The sequence below is a fragment of the Solanum pennellii genome, chromosome 5 (genome assembly GCF_001406875.1).
Source record: "Solanum pennellii chromosome 5, SPENNV200".
Classification (NCBI taxonomy): Eukaryota; Viridiplantae; Streptophyta; class Magnoliopsida; order Solanales; family Solanaceae; genus Solanum; species Solanum pennellii.
In genome coordinates, this window is record NC_028641.1 from 960,930 (window position 1) to 981,051 (window position 20,122).

A 20,122-nucleotide genomic window follows, 5' to 3' on the forward strand; every position below is an offset into this window, starting at 1 on the left:
AGTTTTGGCCAGCAAAGTTGATAGGACCAATGGTGCCATCATCATATTTAGATGGAAGAATAGAAAATGACAAAGGATATGGAGCAAGTTTATGGAAACCCCTTAGTGAAGAATGTGTCAATTGGCTAAAAACAAAGCCAAAAAAATCAGTAATTTACATTTCATTTGGAAGTATGGTATCACTTGCACAAAAACAAATAGAAGAAATAGCATATGCTTTAATAGGAAGCAACATGGATTTCCTTTGGGTTGTAAGAGATATTGAAAAATGCAAATTGCCTAAAGGATTCATAGAATCTACAATAGGTAAAGGACTCATTGTGTCATGGTGCAATCAGCTCGAGACGCTAGCGAATCAAGCTATTGGTTGTTTTGTGACTCACTGTGGATGGAACTCGACTCTGGAAGGACTAAGCCTTGGCGTGCCAATGGTGGCTATGCCACAATTTTCGGATCAAATGACGGATGCAAAGTTTATTGATGAGATATGGGAGATTGGTGTGAGACCTAAGTTGGATGAGATGTTAGGAATTGTTAAAAGAGAAGAGTTGTTGTTTTGTTTAAAAGAGGTAATGGAAGGAGAAAAGAGTTATGAGATTAGAAAAAATGCTACAAAATGGAGAGATTTGGCTAAAAAAACAGCTAGTGAAGGAGGTAGCTCAGACAAGGCTATTAATGAGTTTGTGGAGAGTCTAAACTTAGTTTGATAAATGTAGTAGTAGATACTAGTTATGGTTTTATTGTAGTTTCATGGCTTTAGCTCATTTACAGAGCAATGAAGATTATATTATATGATTTTTGAATTTTCTCATCATGTATTGACCTTTTGAAATTGGAAGTTACGTTTTAATGTTTTGTGTTAATTGCACATTTATAATTTGGATTAGAATTATTCCTTATGTTATGTATTAGCTCTTATGTTTTAATTTTCAAAAGTCAATTTGACTTCTTTACGAAGTTAAATTAGTTCTTAAATTTAGAAGATTATCGTTTTCGTTGAGAAGGACTTAAAAAAAGTCATGTATATTAAAAAGTGTGAAGTATTTAAATATATTACTTAATATAAAGCACAAATAAGTTCTAAGTGTTGTAATTCATTGAGAATTCTGAAAAATATAACTTATTCATAATGATTATGTATCTATATATGTTTGTTTTATTTAATCTTACATTTGGTTCAAATCTTGCAAATTATATTATATTTTATTTTGGTGATAAACTTTGGTGACTGCCTATATACTATAGTATTGGTCAAGCATGATTTTATGATGGGCTTAGACTATTGGTTATTGGGCCTGTTCCAAACTGGTAATCCGGCCCACCATCCATGAGGTCTGCCTATTTTATTGAATATTTTGTTTTGACTCGTACAAGAGAATCTATGTATTATTTTATACATAATTGAAAGCGAAAAAACTAAAGCTCTCTCCACTCGCCTTCACTCGTCACTTTTTGACATATATTAAGAAAAAAATATCTATTTTTTCTTATGTATTTTACCCTCAACATTAAATAATTATTCTAAAACATCATCTAATAAGAAATAGTTTGATAAATATCTATATCATTAATTAATATGCCAAATCAAACTATGACAGCGTGAATGATGAAATACATATAACTAATCCCTCTAGTACAGACGCAAAATAATACATAGATTGACTCATAAGTGATATACTCGCATAATTCTAACCAACTACCAAACGACATACAGAGTACCATCATCACAACATTACATCAAAAATCTCATATTTTTTATCATAAATTAAGGGCACTTGGTCTTGTTTCCATGAGTAGTCATGTCTGTATAGCATTTGCCACAAATTTCTCTATTACCAAAAGTGCCTGGAGGAACACATTTGCACCTCATACAACAAGTCCCACAAGCTCTGCTACATAAATTTGGTCTTGAGTGCTTGCTACATCTCACTTTGCATAGTCCTCCACAATCTGTTTATTTTTTTAAAAAAAATAATAATAATAAAAAATCGAACAAACTCATTAAAACTCTTTGAATTCTCTTCGAGTGTTTGACTAAGTTTCTAAGCTGATCAAATTACGCGTTTTGATTTTATCTTTATTACAAAAAGAGAAAGTAATCACCAAAAAATAGTTAAGTGCTTATTGTCATGAATAGGTCATTCTTTTGACTTATGGTTATTAGCTTTATAAAAACTTTTGATTTAACGAAAATTATTATTTTATCTTTAATATTTCTTTCTCATTTTCAATATAACAAAACTATAAACTTTCACCATTTATGTCTTTCCCTTTTTTTTTTCTTTATTAAAGAGATACATATAAATTTACAAAATCTGAAAAAAGTTCCAAGGCTACTTAAGTCATTTTAAAAAAAAGAACAATTTATCTACATTTTATATTAATATAAATAATGATTTACTATAGTTCTGATAATAAGTATTGTTATTTTTATGATATAAAACGTAGATAAATTATTCTTTTTTCTATACAAATAAGAAACAATTTATTCATCAAATTTGTCAGCATCTAATGAAAATAGGGTCTTATTATTTTCTTTTCAATTAAAATAGATTGAGAATTGAAACTTACCTACATATGGCAAGAGTCTCCTATTACCTCCTTTCACCACCTAACAAAGATTTGCAAAACAAATATGAACAATTCAGAGGGTAAAAAAGAGAAGTTATTCTTGTCCCTAAAATATATCACGTGAAAAATTAAAACAAAAAAAATTATTAAAATTAAGAAAAAGACATTTCCTTTTAAAGTAAACTAAAAGAACATTACGACAAACAAATTAAAACAACAGGAGGTAACACTACTAGTGTGAGACACTCTTAATATACCTTTTTTTACTCCTATTTTCACATATGTTAATTAGGACAAATAATTTCTATGATGTTTAGTTTAAGTATCTTTTTTTTTGGTTAAATAATATTTAAAAAAAGAGTAAAGAAGTACCTGATTTTGGTGGTCTTCAATGTCAATATCAGAAGAGACCTACAAGCAAAGAACATTAATACATATAATTAGACTAGTTTAACAACAAAATTATAAAAGAGTTAGGTGATTAACTAATTAATGGTTCAAAAATTTTACTTGAAGTAGTAGGCAGAAGAGGAAGAAGGTGAAAATAAGAAGCAATCTTGAAGACATTTTTTTTTTTTTTGAGTTTTTGAATGAAATATTTTATTTTTGATATTTTGCCTTTTAAGTTTTTTTCTTGTAGTTTGTGATGACTACTTTGTTACTTTATTTTTTGGGGGTGTAACAAAGTCAGTGCCCAACAATTTATAGGAATCTTGTGATCTAATTGCCCCTAGTTTTTACTTTAAATAACAGATCATAAAGTGGACCAGTCAATCCTTACCTTCTTTTAATTAAGTAGGTATATTGTAGTCTGATTAATTAATTATGGTTCGAATCGAAAACTTTTATTTGGAGTAAATACTTCATATTAAAAGTGACTTATATTTAAAAAACTTAGAAGTTAGAATAATCTTGAATTTCTGAGTTCGAAGCTTAAAAGTTATAAAATATTAACAAAAATTTTAGAACGGTATATAAAATTTTATATTAACCAAAACGACAATATTGCTGGAAAATCTCTGCCGGAAAAAACAAAATCATTGCTACTGCGGCGATTTTGCTGAATGTGATTTTTTAAAAGAAAAAAATTAAAATTGCTGCAGTAGCGATTTTCATTTTTTAAAAAAAATTTAAAGAAAATCAATTTTTTTAAAAAAATATTATTTCAGCGATTTTATCATTTTGGTTAACATAAAATTTTATATAATGTTTTAAAATTTTTATTAATATTTTATACCCTTTAGGCTCCGGACTCTTAAATTCCTTATATTGAGTAATTCTTTTCTTTCTTTTGTTGTTATTGGTATACACAAAGTAAGAATTCTAACGTTGAGATAGGAAAAATGTTATAATTTAAGGGATTAATTAACAACAAAACATATATTAAGTATTTTTAAACTAATAAACTGTGGTTAGTTTAGGAGGTTTTGAAGTACAACTCAACTTTGTATAAAACATAGAATTGATATGATAAACAAAAATATCATTTAGAATAGTTAAAGTAATTTCATAATCTCCTCTAAAAGTTTACAGAACAATCATTAGTAAGAAGAGTATGTTCAAATGTTGAAAAATGAAAGAGTCGCATGTCACTAGTAGAAAGAGTCGCATGTCACTAGTAGATGATACGATCTCGTATAACGCTTTTTTTCATGAGCTAATTTTTAAGATGGAAGTAGATTCAGAGTTCATTTCTTTAAATTTAAATCATTTTTAGCCAAAAATATATTTTTTTAAAACCAAAAACATAACAAAAGGTAAATTTGGATCTACTTCAAATAACAATTTTTAACTATTTTCATAATTTGATGGAAGGAACATGTGGTACTCATAATGGGAGATGTACAGCAAAAGAGTAGAGATTCTTAAAGCAAACACTAATGAATGAAGTGGAAGAATTAATTAATCTATCTCTTATTTAATCTGTCATTACTCATGATCTTAACATGTTAAAAAATGAGTAATTATTTTATTATATTCCTCGAATATATTTATATTTAATGTATTGGAAAAATGATTGTAGTTATTAATAAGAGTTTAGAACTAAAAATGATAATGTAAAAAATAAAAATAGATATATTTTTTTACAGTCACTTTTTAGCTGTCATGTTACGTTTTTTTAAAATCAATTTAACTAAATTTAAAGTTATTTGAATATTTTATATTAATATATTATAAGAATATTTCTGTATTTTTGGCAAATTTAGAAGTTTCAGTGGGCTCTAAACTCAATGCAATGGTCCTGGAAACAGGGTTGAGACAGACAATAGACAAACAATTGTGGCATGCCAAAACAAAGATTCAATGTAAAGCTGCTGAATTTAAGAAACTTTACTAAGTGGCAATCACATCTTCTGTGGGTTGCAATTGGAATATTTGCTCCGCCCCGTAAAATAAAAAGAGGTTATTTTCGATACACTCGATCCGGCTAAGAATTTAATATATAAGAGAAGAGAAAAGAGTAGAACATGAAAATAAAAAAAGACGACATTTAAAACCGCTTAGTGATGTAGCTGGAGCTTCCTCAAAATCTGCACTACTTACCTCAAAAAAAAAGGAAAACAATACGTACAAAGAGACAAAAAATACAAAAGATAATTATTATTTTACTTTCATTAATTACTAACATAATTTAAAATTTTAAATCCACCTCTAGAGCATATTCATTTGACATGTCATTTAGAGAGGATAGACACATTTCATATTCATCAGCTCTGTCCTGAAAACACTCTGTTCAAAGTAATTTTGAAGAGTTATCCACTGAATTCTTAAAGACTGAAAAACCCAGCTGGCCAAACTTATCCAGCTAAAATCCATTTTTTCTTTTTTGAAAACTTTACAAGTTCATGTAAATTTTTTCAACTACTAATGTAACAAAATGAATTTGGTATAAACCCTCTGTTATTTCATTCAAGGGGATGGATAAGCATTAGAGCACAGCACAATTATCATAATAGTTTAGAACAGTTGAATGACAAACTAAAAGTTAGTTAATTCTGTCCTGCAACACCAAAATAAGCTTAAAAGAACAACTCATAAGATTTTCAAACCAGAGAATGAATCTGAAATGGTGAATAGAAGTAATTTCTATATACTTGCCACTAAAGTTTCAGAAACGGAATGTTATTTATCAAAATTTCCACCGTCCCCCGCTCAAAATGATTCAGTCACAAAGGGGAGCTGAGGTCGGACTCTTAGGAATATCATTGGTAAAAGAAAAAAAAATACTCACCTATGCAGCCCTGCCCCAACCTCAAGAATGAAAGCAGGGAGAAAAATAAATCTGATCTATGGAATGTGGTATTTTAGAACATAACAGCAAGCTCCTTCTCAGTCATCTCAAAGACATGGTCTCTTGCATCTGTGAGAGCTGTCTGAAATTTGGAAATCCGTCCGGATATTGTAAGGAACTAAAAATCGCGTAAAACAGGTAAAATAAGAGAGTAATGTTATATCATTTGAAGTTACCTGTCCTAATTTGGTGAGGAAGTTACTGGCAAGATTTAAAGATGTGAGTCTAACATCTTCATTTGCTTTAAGTGCTTGAGCGATAGAAAAAGCTCCTTCATCCTGTGTGCAAGAGAAACTAAGTTAATACAAGATGATTATCTTTATCAAGACAGGTGGTTGTACTTGAACTGGAAAAGAGTTGCATACTCTAATTTCATTGAACCCTAAATTGAGTGTCGTCAAAGATTCATTGACTACTTTCAAACTCCGAGCAAGGCAGATTGCACCCTGAAAAGGGATATAGTTCATGTACTTTGAGGGAAATTAAAGATTGTGGCAGAATAGGAGAACTATAAACTTTGAATGAAACCTCGTCTCTAAGTCCATTGGCTCGCAAGTCTAGAGTTGATATGGTACTATTGTACTTCAACATATCGGCAAAATGTTCTGCACCTTTGGCTCCGATCTGCAACAAAATTAGTTGAGCACGCTAAAAAAGTTCGCAAAAGAGGGGGCATCTATATGAAACAATCAGTGTATTACCTGACACCAACCAAGCATGAGATCTTTCACATTTCCATGAAACTTGAGTACCTCTGCTAATGCCATTGCCCCCTCTGGTCCAATGGGGTTGTAACCAAGTTCTAACTGTTTGTGAGAAATTTTAAGTATAATGTATTTGATTTGGTCCAATAAATCGGTAAAAGTAAGATGAACTCACGGAGGTTATGACAGAATTATCTTTCAGAACTTCTGCTATGGCACTAATACCCTTAGCATGTATGTCATTGCCCCCCTGTAAAATTCGCAGAATTCCAGCAATAAGAGCAAATAGAAAATAATGCTCTGGTAAGATTAAGAAACCCAACCTCTTCCGTGAACAAAACAAGAAATATTAAATAAAATAGAAAAGAAGAAACAATTCTCACAAGATCAACATTAGTTATCGAGCGGTTCTCCTTCAAAGCTTCTGCAATCTTTTCAGCTCCCTGATGGATATGATGTAAATGGAGAAAAAAAGAAGGAAAAGTCAATGCATATCAAGAGATCGAGTCTGGATCTGCGACGTAAGAACTCAAATGATACCTTATTTATGGTTAGGTCAAAACTTTGTCCTTCAAATATAACTGTGGATAAAATAAATACTTCGTCTATGCAAAAACGGACACGTTTGGTCCTTCCCAAATTTGACGTTAAATATTAACGATAGTTTCTCAAGTGAAAAGCTTGTGGTTAGCTGAAAAGAGTCTTCTACATTACAAAGGAAGAAAACTGTGAAAGTTTTAAGTGGTTCAATTACCTCATCTTTGATGTCATTCATATAGAGATTCAACCACAGTAGGCTTTTGCTTTTTTTGACGTATTCGGCAACATGAAATGCTCCTCTTGCAGTAATTGAATTGTTGGCAAGGTCAAGTAAGACAAGTTTCCCTGCAGACATATAATGGTGACCTTTCAAAAAAGATGCAAAGGACACAACGCCAATATATGTTTAAAGAGAATGGTTAATGATATCCAATAAGCAAACCTTTACGCAAAGACAGGCCAGAGATTAATGCCCGTACTCCTTCATCGCCAACAGAGTTCCCCTGCAAATAAAGTTCCTGCACATAAAAAATCTTTTCAAACACATTTGAATAGCAGGTGCATGTTTATGATATACAGTAATATGTAAACAGTAGCCCATTCCCATTTTGGGCAGAACAGATCTAGCTTCAACCTCGGATTGTTGGTGAGGAACATTATGAAACCGCCCAAATAAGTTTATTTGATAACATAAGGGCATTTAACACTTAATCACAGTGTCAGCAGTCACAGAGGAGATCGAAAAATTTGAAAAGAAAAGCTCTTCTATACAATCAAATGGAAACATGAATAGCAACAACAAGACCTTACTCATACCTCGTGGAGGTAGGGAGGCTGTTTCCAAAAAAAAATAAAAAGGAAGGAAATATGAGTGCAGAAGTTAAATAACGAGAAACATTGCAATGACACAGAAGCAAGATATCAAGGCTAACAAAAAGCTCAATTATTTGCTAATTCAAATTACAAGAACAGAAAAAAGAGCAAAAGGCGAAGGGTCACAGTGGGAGGAAGGAATTGATTAGAAATATACCCTCAAGGACTTATTGCTCTCCAAGCCTTTAGCCAGTGCTGCAGCCCCTAAAGCACCACCATAATTGCCGCTGAACAGTTAATTAAAGCACATAATTAAAAGATATAAGATAAATAAAAATTAATATGCCTTCCCTCACAAATTAAAATCCACGTCTTTCTCCCCCACCCCCACCCTCCCCCTCCAAACCAATAAAGCAAAAACAAATAATTAACTGCTACATTTGACATACGACAAAATGAGGATGGGCACAGAAGACAGCAGAACAAATTTTGCTTACTTGAGATGCAAGGATTGTAAAGTTTTATTCTCAAGAAGTGATCCAGCAAGACCTGAAAATCCCTATTCCATATCCAAATCAAACATGTTTTCCTTCAGAAACCGAGATGATTAATAACTAGGAAATACAAATTACAAGTTCTGCATAATAACATACAGAATAGTCAATCAGATTATTGTTTAGTTCAAGAACACGCAAGGTTGAATTTTTTTTCAGCATTTCACCGATGGCTTTGGCTCCCTGTAAAATTCAGACAAACCATTGCAGAGAAATTTAGGCAATAATTTACCAGAAAGCAGAAAATACCATCGCAAGTTAGCAACAGAACTTTAATTTAATGCTAAAGGCATGTTCAAGACCTCATCTCCTAAGCCAGTGCTGTTCAGCTGGAGCTTTTGAATACCAGAGTTATTTGCCAGTATATCACATAGACACTGCAAACATAAATTAACACCAAATAGTCGTGATTGATCCTGAAGTGCCAAGGCGGAGATGAGAAATACAATACAAAGCTGATATTAAAATACACATGTTAAATTGGTATAACAGTTAAAGCAAGTGCAAAGAGAAAGTTAGGATCTGCTTATTAGTCATCTGTATTCCAAGAACTCACTGCTTTGGATTTTCACCTATCATCTGTGCATTACCTTGGCTCCTTCATCCCCAATAGCATTTCCAGATAGGTTAAGAGTCTTTAGAGCAATATTTGATTGCAATATGCCATCAAAGGCCTTCAATCCATCTGCAGTTATTCCATTAGCAGCAAAGTTTACTTCCTCAGCTGTCTGGAAATCACATGAAAGGAAATGCAGTGTACATTGGTAAAGGAACCAAACTTGCCCAAAAACATACTTCCAGAAAAAAAGAAGCTAAAGATTGTATTGTTACTTGTCTGCATTACAGCATTATGGTTTCATCCTCTTGAGTCAACAGGATGGACCGTAATAAATAATGGCATACTCTACACAGATAACAGAGAGGGGGGACAAAAGACATTACCTGATTATATGCTAAACTCTCTGCTAGGAAAAAGAGCCCCTCATCTCCAAAGTTACGACCTGCCAAAGCCTAAAACATTCAACCCAATACCTCTTGCAACTTGCAAATTTAATCCTTAATCAGTATGCAAAGCATGTAGAATCACAATACAAGGAAGATGCAGAAAAACTTTGGTTTTGGTGTGACGCGCACTTGGTGGGGGAAGCTTATAAATGAAACAAGTTTGGAAAATTTCCTTCAGACACTATCAGTATGCGGAACATGTTTTTCAATCATAAATCAAGGTAAAGCTTTGGTCTTTATATGTTGAACTTTCTAAAGAGGTGGGACAGGGACTTGAGAATTTAATAAGTCAAGGCAAATCCTTTAACATCGTGATCACATTTCTGAAAATTACACATGATAGAAAGTTTTTGATCAAAGGTATAAAAAAGGAAGATATTCATTATGACAGCATTTAGCATTGACGACCACCAACTTTAATATCTGAAGCAGCTGAGCCAGAACTGACTGCAATTTTACCTGACATGTCAACAATGCTGAAAGATCTAAGCTCTTTAGCAAAGTCATTAAGCCTCAGCTTGGATTCTCTTTCAATCTTTGCACCAAAACCAGGCAACAAGTTTGTCCCAGCGGCAATGGACCACTTCAATCCCTGAGTAGACTTGCTTTCTTCTGATGTAGTATTGGCTGGTTTGGGTAGAAGAATTTTCTCCACCAGCTTCCACAAAACTGTCAACTGAACACATAGATTAGTACGATATAGAGAATCTTGCTTCTACTTAAGATTTCTATTTCCAGTCACAATACATAAGAGGAAGATCTTCAGTCTAGCAGCCACATTCTCACAAGATTCAACTTCCGCGAGAAAGGATGCCAGGTGGAAGTTGGAAGGATATAACTTATAATGAGTTCATTGGGAAGGGTGCAGCAATAGAAATGTCCAGGGCCCATAGTCAATGACTGAACCAGAGCAACACTGTGGTAAAACTAAGAAACTTATTCTATCTGCAGATGCAAGTTAAGCAGCTCCTCAAATTTTTGGGCAGAAAGAGCTCAGTGTTATTCATAGAGGTAATTTGCAATGAAAGAGGAATTCAGCCGCATCATATAGAATAGAAGTATGGAGCAACATCTTTGGATATGGAAATGTAAGAACTTTGAATGTTAAGAAAAATTAGATGCAACAGTACCAGTGTTTGATTAACTGTTTATTAGAATTTGACATAGTAAAAGAAGAAGAGAGAAATGAGCTCTTGTAATTAAAGGTTTAACCGCATTCAAGGAGCTCCGCATATAGAAATTCTGAACTAAATTAAGAAGGAAACTTTACTAATTCCCGCGTTCCCAACTAATAAAACATAATTATTAAGAATTTTTTACAACCTATTCACTTAACCTCAAGCATGCTCCTTCATATTCAGGATGGTCAAATAACTAGAAAAGTAAGTGGAACATAAGCAGTCACCCTAATTAGTAGTGGATGATCATGGAAAAGAAAAGAAGGTTGAAAGTTGAAATTTTTGTCAACTAAAGGTTACTGGTAATTGAATAATGAAAGAAAGTGTTTTTCAACACATGTAAAGGAAGCTATAATTAAACCACCGGAAGGTATATGCCAAAATAAATCTCTCGGATGATGTATAGGTACACATGTAATCAAGTACTAGTATTTTAGACCACAAATTCAAAATTCTTCTTTTTCGCTGTCAAGTTAAAAGGCAGAAGTAGTAATTTTTAACTCCTTATTTTATTTATTGCTCCAACACTAGTAATGATAATCAAATATACTCAAGCGCAAGCTCAATTCAGCATAAGAAAAAGCTATCAGAGATGAAAATAGGCAAAATGTCAATACCAAAAGAGATAACCACAAAAGCACCAGCGGGCACAACAAAAGAAACAATTCTGTCAACAGGTAATGCTGACGTTTGAGCTTGTGATTCCTTGTAAACTCTCCGAGTATTCATCGAACGTCTCGAACCAGTACTAGACGACGAAGTAGCTCTAACAATTACACGTCTCAATTGCATGCATTTTCTTCTTCTACTACTTATACTAATCGGCGAAATATGAATCAAACAATAACTGGATGAACTACTCAACGATTTCTGCAATCCATATCCAACTTTTCTACCATTAAATTCAAAATTCACCTAAAAATTAACGAAAAGAAAGTGAGAATTTAGTCATAATTGTAAGTTCGAGTAAGTTAACAAAGTAGAGAAAAGTACCGTTGGATGAGAACACAGAGAGAATGTAGAAGATGAGCCCATGGAGAGACTCAATGAGTGAGTGAGACAGTGAGAGGAACGAAGAGAGAGTTCCAGAAGAGGAGATAAAGCGCGGCGTTGCAGTGATGATGATCTGACTGAATATTTGGGCCTAAGCCGGTTATAAATCTAGCCCAAAAATATATTGGACCAAGTTGGGTAGATTTGGGCTAAGGGGTTGGGCCAAAAATTACGTAACTAATCAAAAGAGGAACTTTCACATATAGTCATTCAAAAATAGCTTAGTTACTCTCAATAGCTATAGTTTGATATTTATAATTCGTAGCTACATGTTATACAGATGAGAGAGGCGAGCGAGAATGGGAGAGAGAGTAGATAGGTGAGCGAGAGAGGGCAAATAGTGGGAGAGAGGTGAGTTGTATATGTATATTGGTTAGATAATTGTATATTATACATATGTATTTGTATATATATGACGGGTGATAGGGAGAGGGAGGAGAGAGACGAGCGAGAGAGGACAGAGAGTGGGATAGAGATCAGTTGTATATGTATATCGGTTAGATAATAGTATATTATACATATGCACTTGTATATATGGTAAACGAGATTGGGAGAGAGAGGAGAGAGGCGAGCGATATTGGGAGAGGGAGGAGAGATGCGAGCTATAGAGGGCAAAGAGTGGGAGAGAGGTGAATTGTATATGTATATCAGTTAGATAATTGTATGTTATTATACATATGTATTTGTATATTCTGGCGAATTATACATATACAAACATGACTAATTATACAGACTCGAATTCAGCCCACATAATTAATGTATAATGTTAGTTGCGAGTGGTGATTATAACAAACTATAGATATGATGAGTAATTAAGTAGTACAAGTTTGCATAACCGTGTAATTTTCCCATGAATTACTTATTATACTCAACTAATATTAGTAGGCGCATCGATAAAAATTGTAATAGAATGGTAAGTACTCTTATTATTAATCAGATGTCTTGAGTTTGATTTCTCTCCTGAATACAGAGTGACCTTTGTTAAGAAGCGTTTTAACCTCAAAGTGACACTTTTGTCACAAATGAATTCGAATTTAGTCGAAATTTAATATAAATACCAACATTTGAATAAAATAATAATAATATTATTAAGCTACAAACTACAATCGTTTGATATTTAAAACTTTAATTGAACAAACATCACCTACTTCTCTCAAATAATACTTTTTTGTATTGACTTATTTATACCCACGTTCTTAGGCATATTAGTTGTGCAGGCATATTATATAACAAAGACAAACCACGTTAAGTTTTATTAACAAGAGAATAAGCAATCAAAACTAGTTCAAGTCATGATAATCATTATCAAGGTTGTTAACAATGTATAAAATTAACATCTAGTCGAAAATAATGGTTCAACCTAACTTTTCTTTTCTTATAACTAAAGTTTTAGACTGTTCAAAATAGTTTGTGCATATCTCAATTAATGTTATAAAAAAATTATTATCTTCTATCAGTATAAATATCGAGTGACTCTATCCATCAAAACTTGAACAGATAGAAAATATATTGTCTAATATTTTCGCCTCTTTGAATACTTTTCTTTGTATGCATTTTGATGTTATTTAAATGTATTTATATAGTTGTGGTGGTTGTAAAGATCTTTTGATCAAGAATATAATTAATAGGATAGAATTTCTCTTGTCGGAAAAGCAGGTAAGGTTTTATGTGTACTTCTATTTCTGGCTTCGCCTCTGTCCATCACGATAAGAGATGAAAGACAAATTTAAAAAATTAGGCCAATTTATTATATAATGTCACCTACTAAGGGAAAGCTAGCTAGCAATGGATTATTATATTAACTTGTCAATATGACTTCTCTATATAAAGCAAGCAAGGAGCTTTGTTGGAATATCAAATAGAGTTTAATTAAGCATGGGTTTTAGGGTTTTAGCTACAATTATTTTATTTTTGGGCATGTTGGTGGCTATTGCAACAGCACAATATGGAGGCTCCTATAATGACTCTAATATTGGCTCCACCAATTCATCTCCAACACTTGTGTTAGCACTTGTTGCATTCATCATTTCTTTCTTTGTTATAATCAAATAAAAGATTTGATGAGTCTATCAAATTCAACTTATTATAAAATGGTTTGATTAATTTTCTCTCATTTAAATCTTTTGTGTTGTAATACTTAAGGTGTTTAATAATATATCTTTGTATATGTTTTTTCTCTCCCCTCTTATTTATAACTTTACTCGTGATTTAGTTTAATTATCTTGTTTGCAACAAATTTTAAAGTAATGAGAATTAAAATGTGATTAGATAGAGTTTTTATCTCGATGAATATATGTGAGTACAATTGTGTTCCTTTATAAGTTGTTAGTAGCGTGTTTTTTGACCTTCTTGCAATGTATTTGATCACCAGAAACGTCAAACGGTGACTTTGACAAAGATTGTATTTAGAGTTTATGAGATGTCTTTTCAAAAGAATACATAAATTAGTTACATATATTAGGAAAACAGAAAATAAAAACCATTATACAGATACATAATGGAAAGCAAACTTTCCTTTTTAATCTCAATTCAGCATAAGAAATTACAGCTATATCAGAGATGAAAATAGGCACAACAAATAATGCTGGCCTTTGAGCTTGTGATTCCTTATAAACCCTCCGAGATACTAGTATCATTTTACGTGTATACACAGTGTAATTTTCCGACTAAGGGTGTCCAATTGGAAACTCTGACCTAACTATAGGCCACGCCATGCTTTTTAATATCCTTGCAACGGGGAACTACGCAACTGGTATCATGACATGTCTGTGAATGCCAATGCAGTAAGGACCAAATTTTGCGACAAAGTGCGCACCCCCCTGCAACTCTATGACTACACCGGCTTACATGTTGAAAAAGTTGTTTAACTTTGATGCATCCTGAGAACGAGCAGTGATTACTTAGAGCTGCACAGCATTGTGATGCATGCACCAGTGCACCCATTAATTTGACCTTCAATGCTCCATGACCCTCGAAATGTTCCTTTTCTAAGGACAGGTGAATGTTTTTGTAGAGATGATACAATATCATCATTGAGGAATGCTTGGCACGACGAAGTGAATCAAATTGATAGTGATTTTTCTCACAGAAGCTTAAAACAGAATGCCTATTCTCGAAAATGTCATTTTCAATAATGGCATCATGGTCTTCGGTCCTAACAGGTATATCGTCCTCCTCCATCACAATCTCAGAAAGTAAATGCTCGTCTCCACTACTGGAACGGTGTGTTTTCTGCAACGCGACACACTTGGTACAAAGATGAAAGCTTTTGCATTGCTTACAAGACCATCGACTTTCTGATAATATTACTTGTTGACAGATTACGCACACAAAATGTAAATTTACAACGATGAACTCTTCTTTCACGGGTAAGATCGTTTGCCCTAACTTTTGCATCACTAGAATATCTTTAGTCGCATCTGCATAAACATTGTCGTTTCCAATTGCTTTTAACGTACTCTTTGTCATTAGCTTTTTAGCTTTATCCGCTCTGTTCTCTTTCTCAATATTCCTAATTATTTCTTCTGCAGCACCAGACCAATAGTCTCCGTTAAAATATGGCAAATGAGCAGCACTGTTCCTTGTACTCAGACCAAAAAATTGATCATATAAATTAGTATGGCTCACTACGATACCCTCTTCAGATGCTTTCTTTAACATTGACTTATACCACAACCGGAGCTTCTCTGGTTTCGGTGTTTTCTGAGATTTAGGATGGCAATACAAGATGTAGTCTTCACCTTTCAACGACGGGCAAGCCCATAAATAGCAAGTTGTAAAGCCTCGTTTCTTGCAGTAATCCATGTATCCGATAAGTATTTCATGGTATACAAAAGTTCTTAAAGCTTCTCCTTTCACAGTTCTAATATCAGGTGTAAAGTAGTTGATTGAATCGAGATATGATATATAGACGCAACGTCTATTTGGAGGAGCACATTCTGATCCAAACTCTTGTACATACATTCCGAAGAGGCAAACATCTACCCCTCCAATTTTTTGGAATAACAGAATCAACTTCGATTTGTACTGAAACTCCGAAGGATATTCATCATTCTGAAAAATATCTAGAAATTGCTGATTCACTTTCAAATTTCTGTTAACAGACAGTACTACTCTGACAGTTAGATCTGCTGCAACAGGTACCTCATCATCATATTTAGCTCTCTCGTTTCTATCTAGCTCAAGGCACCTGAACAGTCTCTGCTCAATGTGATCACTAAGCATAGTTCTCGGAAGATGTTGAGCTCCGATAGAAACTGGTAAAGGCATATGCTCTCCTGCTTCGATATCCTTTAAACGACAAAATGGACATGTGTACTTAGCTTGTCCTTCTAAATCTTCGTTAGCATTATAAAGACCACATATTTGATGTTGCCAACATTCACACTTATCACACTGTACCCACGGTTCTTCATTTTGATAATTATTTTTAGCCTTTTGAAACTTATTTTTACTACTACACTTCCTGAAACAATTATTACAATAGCAGTGTCGTCCATCAGATTCATCCACAGCCCAATAATAAATCAAGTTGCGCTTGATACATTTATAACATGACGAACAATATATAGGTGTTGGAACAAAATCGAGACTGTCCATGCTACATAACTGGCAGACATTGTTAGTCACAGAACGTTCACTCATAGTTTCAGTTGATCTGTGATTATATTTACTGAGATTACGAATATGATCCTTCAATTGCTCGATAGAGAAATAATCCATCAATGAAACTCCCAACAACTTTGGTTCAGTTAAATCGTTATTCATCTCTGTTTTATTCTTCTTGCTGCGAACAGGGAGATTTTCGAATCTCTTCCGCTTTGATGGAGGCAAATCAGCTTCATTGATATAAGATCTAATGCCATAATTCCTTTTACACATAAAACTCTTGATTGTATTTCCAATCATTCCGTTTCACAGATTCGAAGGAAAATATTTTAATGTATACTCTAATGGTTGCTGAATCTTAATTCAACTTCTATCTTTTTCGATAGATTTTGGTACGTTGAAAATAACTAGTAACTTTCCTATTTATAAAAAAAAAGTAAGAAATCAAATTAAACTGGGATGAGAATATCTATTCCTATAAGAATTAGGACAAACAAATCCTAACTAAACATTAATTAAATATTCGGATGAAAATATTAATCTTAATTTAACTTTTCTCTATTTCTATATAGATCTTTCTTTTCTGTATATTTTTATATGTTGAAAATAACTAGCAACATCTCTATTTATAAAATTAGGAAACGAAAGTAAAACATATTCCTATATGAACTAGGATAGACAAATTCTAATTAGACATTAATTAAATAAATATGAAAAATAACAAAACCTAAATAACTTAGGATTTCTACTCCTGAAATTATTATTCCAACAGACTCTATCCATAAATAAATTTCCTAATATTTTTGCCTCCGAGTACTTTACTTTATATGCATTTACTAATGTAAATTAAATGCATTAGTATAATTGTTTTGTTTTTAAAGATTATTATATCAAGAATCTTAATACGATAGGATCACTTTGATGATCAAAGAAAGAATTTGATTAGTCTATAAAATTTAACTTATTATAAAGTAGTTTGATTAATTATGACTTTACAAGTATCTTGTTTTCAACAAATTTTAAAGTGATAGAAAAATAAACTGTAATCACAAAAACAATAAATGCGTGATCTTATCGATGAATATTTGTGAATACAATTATTTTCCTCTATAAGTTACTAGTAGCGTGTTTCTTGACCTTCTTGCAATATATATATATATATATATATATATATAAGGTTTATTACATACATTAAGATGTTCCGAAGGCCTTTATATAGTCTTACAAAATATGAGTAAGAGTAAGAGTAATTACAAACTCAAAAGATAAGAATGACAATTCAAATATAAGGATAATAGGAGTCCGTTTGGATTGACTTAAAAAAAGTAACTTTTAAGTTAAATTGAAATGACTTTTAAGTCAAAAAATAAAAAGTAAGGGAAGATCGATTTTTGGTTTCTGACTTATTTTAAGTATTTTTTTTACCTTATCAAACACTTTGTAACTTGTTCTAAGTCATTTTTGACTTATTTCGTGTGATTTTTTATATTTGTCAAACATTTTTAAAAGTTAAAAACTGACGTAAAAATAAAATTGATTGACTTTTAAGCCCATCCAAACGGGCTCGAACTCAAAGATAAGAATGACAATTTAATATCTCTATGTTTAAATTTCACACTGTCACACATAATATACATCAATATTTTTTTATCGATTCGATAATTTGTGGCGATTAAATATAAATCTTTTTTTTTTGATGCAGTTAATCTATGTGTTTCAATCATATCCAAATATTTTGGATGAACTCCATTTGGTAGTTCCCATTCAAAGTGGTAGAGTAGCTGAGCCAAAGAAAATTCAACACTAGCTAAAGCAAATTGTATTAGTTCCTGGACTTATTCTTCTTCCTGAATCAAACGGAATAAACTCAAAGTCATTGCTCATAAAGTCAACCGAAGAGTTCTCAAATCTCTCTGATATAAACTTGTAGGATTATGTCAATATTTCGAATATCTCGCAAGTGCCCATACATTAACAAGTACTCTAGTCTTTTGAGGAATGATGTATCCATCTAAATTTGTGTTCCTTGTCATTTCCGATAACGCTGTAATAATAAATATATTCTATATCAATAAAACAAATAAATTAAGTCGATGAATTCGATTAGTCAAGGAGAAACCTTAAAAAGAGTCTAGAGCTAAATTAACATGGAAAAACAACAATTAATATTAGGCATAATTCTTACCATATAAGTATACTATTATTACATATAGTTTCAAAATATTACGCATCTTACTCACAATTAAGAGTTTCTTGTATATGTTACACTTGGATACATGTATTTTTGCTACCAGATACACAAAAAGTAGGGAGTGAGGCGAGTGAGAATCGTACATATATCCCTATATACATATGAATCACACTAGATACATGTATATGTATGTCAGGAGTGATTCACATGTAGTTGGGATGCCAAATACATGAGAGAGTGGCTAGCGAGATGGGAGAGAGTGATGAACGAGATTTGTTATGTATCTCAGATACATGTGAACTCACTTGGATACAATATATTTAGAGCAAATTACACCTAAATTTGACCTTATGTCTTCAAGGTATAGGTGTATAATCTAGATGTATGTGAAGACACCAAAATCTGGTAAGATACGTAATATTGCAAACTAGAGTTTATCTGAGTAATTAGTTCCTAAACTAATGAAAACAAGATTATGATATGGGAGCAAATTTGGAGAAATCACAGCTTTGTATGGTCATTTGTAATTGGAAATTGAAGTTGAGAGTTCTCCTTAATTCTTAGTAAAAGATCAACCAAATCCTCATCTCCAAACTCACCATTTCTCCTCTTCCCAATTGCTTTATTTTCAATATGTTCATTAATAATGTTTTGCATCAACTTTTTGATGTGTATTCATCAATCTAGATTTCACACCACTTATGTTTTCAAGTAAATTAAAATTAGCTATGAACTTTTTCACTAATTTATCGCTACTTCACTCTTAGCTATCAGAAAATAATCACTAAATAGGATAAGTAATGTTTTAATATTTAGCTATAAAATTTGTCTATCCCTGAATTCAATTTTTATAACATTGAAAATAATATGTTAAATGTATTTGTATATATTCTATACAAATATAATAGATAAAAATGGATTCAGAATTTTTTGTATAATGAGTTCAAAGAGATTTTAAGGATTGAAAAAGATATGAGTTACTACGTATTAAAGATATGGGTTTGTACGTGCGATTTTTCATAATTTCTTACACAATTATATTCGATATTAAAATAATAAGTTCATATGAATTTGTCGCTTTTAAATTTTTTATCCGCAACTGACTATGGGAGGCCCGGTAAGATGAGAGTGAAGATGAGGTGTTTCGGGGTGGAACAAACATAATCAACATGAAACTTATTTTTTCTACGTTCACTAAAAAAATCATTTCCTCGTTTTTAAGCATTTTTTTTAAGAGAAAATATTTTCCTATTTTTTTAACATTAGAAATTGAAAAAATTATAAATTATTCTATAAAAAATGTTTTTTACTAAAAATATTTTATTTTATATATTTACCAAAAAAATGAATTTCTTAATTAATTTCTAGTCTTTAATAACTAGGGCGGGGGTGAAGAAGATAATGCACTTGAAAGCTATTTTTTTAATTTTAATGTAATTCATCTTTCAAGAGAATTTTTCAAACCAAACATGAAAAAAATTATGAAAAATATTTTTTCATTTTATTAAAAAAAACACAATAATTTATTAGTTAATGGATGTCCATCATAAAATAAAAAATAATCATAAAGAGCCAATTTGACTATGCCACCCCAATAACCAATTCATGCTTTA

At 32.0% G+C, this 20,122-nt stretch overlaps 4 protein-coding genes across 4 annotated transcripts; 1 reads left to right on the forward strand and 3 right to left on the reverse strand.

Annotated features, from left to right (window-relative positions):
* Window positions 1–5: 5 nt before the first annotated feature.
* LOC107019181 (UDP-glycosyltransferase 74B1-like) lies at window positions 6–807 on the forward strand (the record flags this gene model as incomplete). Its single annotated transcript, XM_015219752.2, has 1 exon — window positions 6–807. A coding segment is annotated over one exon (702 nt), but the record flags the coding sequence as incomplete, so codon positions are not given.
* A 737-nt stretch (window positions 808–1,544) lies between these two features.
* LOC107019851 (snakin-2-like) lies at window positions 1,545–3,250 on the reverse strand. The gene is made up of 4 exons (XM_015220216.2): window positions 3,082–3,250; window positions 2,944–2,982; window positions 2,572–2,611; window positions 1,545–1,950 (listed from the first exon to the last, which is right to left on the reverse strand). The coding sequence occupies exons 1-4, from the start codon at window positions 3,136–3,138 to the stop codon at window positions 1,766–1,768; spliced, it is 321 nt and encodes a 106-aa protein (XP_015075702.1). The 5' UTR covers window positions 3,139–3,250; the 3' UTR covers window positions 1,545–1,765.
* Window positions 3,251–5,607: 2,357 nt separating this feature from the next.
* LOC107020758 (NLR family CARD domain-containing protein 3) lies at window positions 5,608–11,786 on the reverse strand. The gene is made up of 18 exons (XM_015221241.2): window positions 11,651–11,786; window positions 11,275–11,572; window positions 9,939–10,148; window positions 9,417–9,475; window positions 9,065–9,202; window positions 8,777–8,851; window positions 8,574–8,657; window positions 8,418–8,479; window positions 8,138–8,207; window positions 7,550–7,625; window positions 7,322–7,452; window positions 6,951–7,010; window positions 6,743–6,817; window positions 6,565–6,669; window positions 6,392–6,487; window positions 6,229–6,309; window positions 6,040–6,141; window positions 5,608–5,945 (listed from the first exon to the last, which is right to left on the reverse strand). Exons 1-18 carry the CDS (start codon window positions 11,690–11,692, stop codon window positions 5,877–5,879), a joined length of 1,833 nt encoding a protein of 610 aa, XP_015076727.1. The 5' UTR covers window positions 11,693–11,786; the 3' UTR covers window positions 5,608–5,876.
* Window positions 11,787–14,404: 2,618 nt separating this feature from the next.
* Window positions 14,405–16,618, reverse strand: LOC107019182 (probable histone acetyltransferase HAC-like 1). Its single transcript, XM_015219753.1, has one exon. It carries the CDS (start codon window positions 16,616–16,618, stop codon window positions 14,405–14,407), a length of 2,214 nt encoding a protein of 737 aa, XP_015075239.1.
* Window positions 16,619–20,122: the final 3,504 nt, after the last annotated feature.